Source organism: Limulus polyphemus, unplaced genomic scaffold, assembly GCF_000517525.1.
Source record: "Limulus polyphemus unplaced genomic scaffold, Limulus_polyphemus-2.1.2 Scaffold18, whole genome shotgun sequence".
In the NCBI taxonomy this organism is placed as follows: domain Eukaryota; kingdom Metazoa; phylum Arthropoda; class Merostomata; order Xiphosura; family Limulidae; genus Limulus; species Limulus polyphemus.
In genome coordinates, this window is record NW_013665628.1 from 1,368,584 (window position 1) to 1,376,650 (window position 8,067).

Here is an 8,067-nt window from a genome sequence, read left to right on the forward strand (position 1 = left end):
AATTAGGGATGGCTAGCGCAGATAGCCCTCGTGTAGCTTTTCGCGAAATTCAAAACAAACAATCCATTGAATTGCAGTTGCATAACAAAATGTAGTCTTTCAGTAATTTTTTTATATTCTATAATTTCATAGGAGATTAATGGGTAAGAACAAGAATATCTCTAAATTTGAGGCGTGATATTTGATGTCCGTCAAGCAGGAGAATATTCCACAAAGAAAAACATTTCTTTTTCCAGCTTTTCAGAAATATTCATTATCAGAGTCTAACAACATTTGCAATCGAAAGAAAACATTTCTGCATTTCGAAAATCGTGCCTACCAATTGTTGGTAACTGGCCAAGGTTAAAATGCGATTGGGTAGGGTTGTGCAGTGCAATAGACGTCATATTGTACATCAGCTCTTTCAAATATGGTCAAATTTCGACTATCTCAGACAGTACCATTCAAAGCGCATCACAATTGTTGCATTATGACAGCAACAATCAGTCCAAAAACTGCTTGCCTCAGATGCAAACAGGAACTAATTGGTTCATTAATGCTTACAACGTAAACTGTGAATAAAGAATAATTACAAGCATGTGAAGCGGTCAGTTTTTTACTGTACTTATGATAAAGAAAAAATCTGGAACAAAATGATATGACTTGCAACACTCGAGTCGTAGCAGAACGACTGGAACGTCGTTCCGGCACCTTTTTTGGAACCTTGTTTTGTAATTAATAAAATTATTTTTAGAGGAAACTATGTTCGAATTTGTCCACAAACGTGTGAAAATGTATCCAAGCAAACTCACGCTGTCTGAGCATAAAACGGAATATATTGTTAGTGTGTGTGTGCAAAATTTCCCATAGGAGTGACTCAATTCACATTTCCCTTTAGGTTCAGTAAACACTAAATGTGAAATGGACAAATAAATAAACATTCCTATTCTTTTAGATGAATTAATGTTGTTGTTGTTGTTTGTAATTAAGCACAAAGCTACACAATGGGCTATCTGTGCTCTGCCCACCACGGGTCTCGAAACCCGGTTTTTAGCGTTGTAAGTCCGTAGACATACCGCTGTGCCACTGGGGCGGGGCAGATGAATTAATACACACCGTTAGAGAAACAAAGGGCAAATCCATTCTGTATATATTTCGCTCTCTTTTTGTTTTGCTCTGTTACACTCGAAGTGCATTGGGTTATTATTAGTTACGCGTTCGTAACACACACCTACCTCACAGTAAGATCAACGTATTAGTTTTGCGATAGTAACAGTGGATAAAATGTTGAAAAACGTCTTCCGAACAGAAACCATAGTTAGTTTCAGGCACTAGTTTTCACAACAAGAAAAAACTTTAGTTTATACTTTGCTAACTTGTTTTTGTTTTTGGTTTGGCCGTTTTCTTTTCAGTTTTCATTAACTGAAAGAACACTGGTATAGGTATGTTATTTTTAGTTATTTTTAACTCTTGTTACAATTATATAGTGCGTTCCTGCACTTCTTTTCTTTCTAGAGAATTCTTTTTTTGGGGGGAGGGGGGCTCGAGCATTAATAACTTGATTCCTTTCGAAGGGAAAATATCATCCAGATTATGTACACCACATAATGTTGCACACCCACTCCGATTGGGAATGGTTATTCCAAAACGATAATGCATTACTCTACAGAGTTTGCGTTCTATAAAATTAGGAAGCGCACGATATCGACTTCACTCACCTGCCTATACCAGCACTATAACTGAATTTCAATACGAATGAACATTATTGAGAAGATCTTAAACGTTACCATGTTTTACTGACATCTTTGAACTCATTGTAGACCACACTATTCGACGAGTGGGCTACAATAAAATAAAACAAAGTTCATGTAATTATTGCTGCTAAAGGTTATCAGTTTGATGTTAGGTGAAGATCATAATAATGTGGCCAGTCAGTTATGTTAGTATTTCTTTAAAACAGTGTACATCTCCCACCATAGGGTATCCTTAACGTACCGTGTGAAGTCCGCCCACAAGTTGAAACTAACAGATAGACAGCTTCTCCAGTGGTTATTTCCTATCCTTTTCATCATGGGAATCTACCTGGGTTCGTGGACTATCTCTTCACCCCCTGAGGCCATCTATATCCACGACTGGTTCAACTTAAAATTTCGCCAGTGTGACTATAACTGGTGGGACCACAGTTTAGCCATAGGTGGGTTTGATGATACACCTGTTTATTAATAGAAACTGAAACAGACAAAAGCGACTTATGGCGGCAGTTATATAAAAATACTATGAATTGCAGTGAATACTTACGATTTTTTTCAACTTCTGTTCTCCTGTAACACATCTAATTATGCTTCTTCTTCTTCTTCTTTTTTTTTTTAAGGAGAATTCCTCTTTCTGCTTTGGGGGATCCGTGTTTGTTACAACGTTCGAAACGCCGAATCCTTCTTCAATGAGGCGAAACACATCAGTTGGGCCATCTACAGTATTACTTGTGTCAATATTATCATGGTTATGATACAGTATGTCAACCATTAGTTTATGTTACGTCAGAGTTTTAAGATATTTTTAAATAATGTAGTTGGCATTTTTTGTTTATGATTTTCATTGAATAATTATTACTTTTTATTCCTTCCAGTCTAGTGATTCTACCAAGTGCTGATCCCGATGTAAAATACCTATTCGGTTTTATTAGAATCCAGTTGAGTACAACAGTCACCATCATTTTTATCTTTGGCCCTAAGGTAATTGATATTATGATTTGATATATCATATTGAAATGATACGTAATATGTTTCAACAAAGTTAACATAAAACGAAGACGAACAGATCACAAAATTGATATAGTATTTAAATCACAATAGCTTCTATCAATTTCACAATAAGGACGCTCTTATGACTTTAGAAATACTAAACTCAGCAAAACCTAAAGATTTTAGTTTTTTTTTATCTTAACCATCTAGTTTTACCGGGTAGTTAAAGGTCAAGGAGACACATGGGACAATCGTGCCCGGGCTCGTGGGGTAACGGCATCCTTCTCACTAAATGGAGTAGGACTGGTGCATGAAGAAACACCAGATTTGTATCAAGAAAACGAAGAGCTGAAGGTATGATGAACAATCCATTATCAAGTAATAATACTAATAAATATTAACAATTATTTAAAGTCAAATATCGAAGCAAACGAGAAACATAATATTTTGTTTATTTGTTTAGTACAAAGCTGTAGAATATGGTATTTGCGTTGTGCCCACCTTGAGAATCGAACCCCGAATTACAACGTTACAAGCCCTCAAACCTACCGCAGAGCCATCCGAGGGGCTAATAATATAAACCTTTGCTTCTAATTGTGAAATAAACATTTTGATAAGCATTTATTTGGTAATCATACTTGTTCATGTTTTTAGATTAATTAAAAATGTATTTTTTTATATATGGACGTCATTCTCGTCATGTAATCTCAAACTAAACAAATATATAAAAAAAATTAAAGCATTATAACACATGAGAAGTGCGTGATAGTTTCATACGAATAAATATGAATTTATTACAATTGGTGATCTTTTATGTAATTTTAGCATATAAAGGTAATTTCCTTGTTTCACATTCTATTAATAATAATTTTAGTCACAAAGTTTCGAACTGTGTATGTGAAAGAACAAAAATGCTAATATAGGACTATTTGCACTATGGCAATATCTTTATCGAAGAGATATTTTAAACAAGTTTTCTGTATTTTTTTACATTTCACTAACTTATTAGGTAAAGGAAAAATATAATGATTTCGGTGTTCGGAGTATTTTATTAAATTATTCAGAATATCATCTCAATATCTGATCGTGAATTATCTCAACTCCCAAATAGAATAGTGTGGATATTTTTTGAAGATTACTAAATATAAATCAACCTCTATATCAATTATAAATATCTATTTACCATACGCAAGTTTATTAAAAACCTCATATATTTTTTTTTTCTCAAATGGAAATAAGAAAACATTTGTCGTTCAGTTGGTCATTAGGTTTTGCATTACGAGGAAATAACTATAAAAACTTATAGATTTAGATTTGTTTTCATTGATAGTTCTGTAATTATTCAAAATTTTGATACTAATGCTGTCGTAATTACCAACCATGGCATAGATAGATAAGAAATATACATTAAAACCAATATTATTTTTCAAGGAGGAGGTCCAAAAACTAGCAGCGCAGGTTGAATTCATGCGGATTGTTCACATGGAAATGAACAACCGCCACCTGAAGCCAAAACATGGGAGTTTTTTCAATCAATCCAACACAGCCCAGAGTCCTGTAGTCAAGTCAATGTATATGAAGTTTGACAGCACGGATTCTCCTGGATCCAGAATCTGCCCAGCGGCAGAACTAATCAGTGAAAGGGTTTGAAGGTATCTTCCGAAAAATCTGAATCGACAAGCATATAAGCATGCTAAAAAAAGTATGGCTTATAAAATTAAAAAGATCTGATTTGGACTGTTTAATGCTCCGTGTCAGTTTGGAAAGGCTTTTGTGTGTCTGCAGTTTTATGATACGATGATATTGAAATAAAACGGAAATTCAGGGTCAGAACAGACCATCAAGGTTAAAGTAATTGGAAAATGTCTTTGACCTGTTGTCGCTATAAGCGATTAAGAATTATAGCCTTGGTGGTAGCCACGTACACAGATGGAATTGTATGAATGGACATGGTAAATTATTTGTGATGGTACGTCAGTACATTCTCCCAAGCTAGTTATTTTAAATCCAATCTTTAAGACAACTAAAGGACCGAGGGCTATCTGTGGAGAAATTTAAAATGTTTCAGTAGATATGTTTTGAAAAATTAAATCAAAAGTAATATTTTGAAATGTTTTAGTTTACAATTAAGAAACTTTTTTTAAACTAATGGAGAGGCAATCATTTCGTACTGTCGCCTGTTGCTCTAACATGTAAGGCGTGTGACATTGTATAACTTCAGGCGTGAGTAAAATAGCCAGTTCCTGTGGTGATAATAATAATAAAATAAGGATCAGTGGATTGGCATACCGGCTCGATCGATACAGAAGGATTCGTTGACTGAACAACTGTTAGAAACAAGGACGAAATTCGTGTTGATTTAACATTATTGTCGTTGAGGTTGTCCTTGTCTTGTCAGACACAGTGAATGAGTTATTATTTCCTTATAAATATTAAAAGACTTGTTGGTGAAGTAATATATGTATTCGTGTACGTGAACATTTTTTCCCGAGATTCTTATATCACTTAGATAACTACTGCTGGTGACACTGAAATTTCAGATAGACGACTTGACGTTTGTAGTGTGACGAAGGATTTCAAATCTGATAAATGTTTGGAAAAGCCGAGTTTACATTAAAATTTAGAGCTCTATAAGTGTCTATGTTGTATTCATACATGTATAAATAGTGGTTTTGTTTTACAATCTATACCTGACAGTTTGTTTCAAAGAGTCGCTGGTTAGGCATCTTCTAACCGCTATAAGGAGAAAAAGAAATATGTATTAATTTCTCTATGTAATGTTCAGTTTAATATCATGTCATTAACTCAACTAACAAATGATCATTCCATACAAATAACAGGTGTTTTACGCACAGTAGATCAAATGTGTACTTTTCGTAAAAATTGTGGTTTGAGAAAAGGACTTGTTATTTCAATTGATGACATCTCAATCAGTTCATGCATCATGTATAAAACTGCTTTTATTATATTTTCTCTACATGCCATATACAGTACAGGGTGATTATAAAGAGTAACTCCACATTTGAAATTTAACTTTTTAATTCTCTCCTTAACCCTAGGATATTGTGAAGATCAATGAATATTGTTTAGAACAATAATGCATGAAGTGGCTTCATTTATGGGTAAACCTGACATGATCGAAAATGACAGAAAACACACTGAACATCGTCTGTGATAACTTCTGAAACAGCTTATAAAATATCCAAACATTCCTTAATAAAACGCATGATTATCAATATGTATCTGAAAGAATTTCATACCCCCTAGGGACAGTAGTTTTAACGATAAAATCTTCTTAGATATGGGATTTTATTTATAATCACTCTGTACACATTACTATAGTTAAAAGTTACAATCTAAGTCTCGGCCTCACTTTAAAAAAGGAGTCACTAATCATTACCTGAATATTGAAAATTTTAAATATGGACGTATTGTATATTGCATAAAGAGCTTAGTAGAATATATGATTGCCTTGACTAGCACAGAAGCAATTTCAATTTTGGGGCTCATAAGACCCCAAATTCCGCTTTCATTTTTCTTTCACTTGATATAAGCATGCCATCCAATAAGTACTAACTAGATAAACTGTTTAACATAAAAAAAAACAACAACAAAAAAAACAAAAAAAACACTAAAGCATGTTACTTATTAATTTACTTAACTGTGTAACTGTAAGATTTTTTTGTATTTTTTTTTACTTTAGTGATGTTGTTACGTATCACAAAAATTAATCCATTGTGGGACCCTAATGGTTTATATATCTGATGTTTAAAAAAAGTCACTTCTGCTGATAAGTCGAATATGTTATGATACCATCATGACCACACTACATGGTACCTTTGGGTTATCCCTCTAAATCTATTGAAGCAGGCTTGAAGAAGTCATTGCAATGCGTATGTTGTCTTTACTAGTGGTCAAGTTGGTTTACGCGTCGACTTTCGCAACATTGTGTTCATATGTTTATTGACGTAGTTGTAGGCAGTGGAAGTGACTTTTGAAACACCCGGTTTACAAGTTTTATGCCTTTGGGGTCTGCAGAACTTTCATCTTTTACGTAATGCTATAAATTTTCTTTTATATCACGAATCTAAATCTTTTTTTTTTTTTTGTAAAATGCAGAATACGAAAATATACATCTCACTTTGGGTTATATTGTAATCTTTACGAAGTCCTTTTTGTATTATTTATTCAGAAGTATTTTTAGTGAACCTAGAATACACCATAAAAACAACAAAATAACTTGTCTAACAATTCACAGAATATTACCCATTAAAAACATACATTTATTAATGGATCACATTAGCTAAGGTTCACTGATTTCAAGCTTAGTGGTGTACTTTAAAATACAAATAATCCAATTAGAACATTGGATTTGATCACGTGTTTAGATATTTTTATTATTTATTGCATAGTTATTATTAAATTAAAATATGAACAGTAAATGTATTGTAACTATGATTTTAGGCATTTCTAATATTTTAGTATACATTTCAATCTCATTTTAGGATAGTAGAATAAATACATTAATGAAGAGGATTTTCTTATTACATTTCAAAACGCAGAGGTATTGATAGAATTAACTCCAATGTTACTTTAATTTAGAGTTATAAAAAGACAATGTAGAATAAAAGGAGAGGAAAACTGTAAGGTATTACATTGCCTAATGTAATTTAATATCATTGCAAAACCTACTTACATTGTGACACAACAAGTTAACAGAAAAATATGATGATACATTTTTTCAATATATCTTATGTTTTTTTTTCAAATGCACAATAAACATAGAATCCTAATTTAAATAATAAAGGTATTTACAAAAATAAATAACTTCGCAAGTTATAAAACTAATTAAAATTCACCCAGCGAAGCGTGTTTTAATATTTTTATTGAATTAATTAGAGGACTAGTCGAATTCGTTAAGTCTTCCCATGGTATATTTACATTTATATTCTGGTTATATTGATAATAATTAGATTATTCAGAATACCTTTCAGCGATCTGAAGGAATGACTCGCATTCATTTAATGAACGCAAATGAAAACAATGTTGTAATGTATCGCTTGTGAATTTAAGCATGAAATTTTACTATTTGTAAAATTGTCTGTTATTCAATAAAACCATAATGGCTGAGTTGGTTGAATGTTATTATTCCTGTTTTGACACGATATTTATGAACTCAATAATAAAATACATATCAAATTTTATATTTGTTTGATGTCTTACAAAAAAGCATTTAACACTATGATAACTTCTATAATGTCTTTCTTGTTGGCTTGGCCAGGTGGTTAGGGTGCTCGTCTCATCATCTGAGGGTCGCGGGTTTGAATCCCCGTCCCACCAAACATGC

General features: G+C 32.8%; 1 protein-coding gene across 2 annotated transcripts in view; it reads left to right on the forward strand.

Annotated features, from left to right (window-relative positions):
- LOC106457673 (probable G-protein coupled receptor CG31760) overlaps positions 1 to 6,827 on the forward strand; it is a 13,079-nt gene extending 6,252 nt beyond the window's left edge. For both annotated transcript variants that reach the window (XM_022383963.1, XM_022383972.1), the window contains 5 exons: positions 1,959 to 2,173; positions 2,351 to 2,489; positions 2,606 to 2,711; positions 2,931 to 3,074; positions 4,152 to 6,827. In XM_022383963.1, the coding sequence (XP_022239671.1) occupies positions 1,959 to 2,173; positions 2,351 to 2,489; positions 2,606 to 2,711; positions 2,931 to 3,074; positions 4,152 to 4,370 (823 nt within the window). In that variant the 3' untranslated portion in view covers positions 4,371 to 6,827. The remainder of the gene's footprint in view (positions 1 to 1,958; positions 2,174 to 2,350; positions 2,490 to 2,605; positions 2,712 to 2,930; positions 3,075 to 4,151) is intronic.
- Positions 6,828 to 8,067: the final 1,240 nt, after the last annotated feature.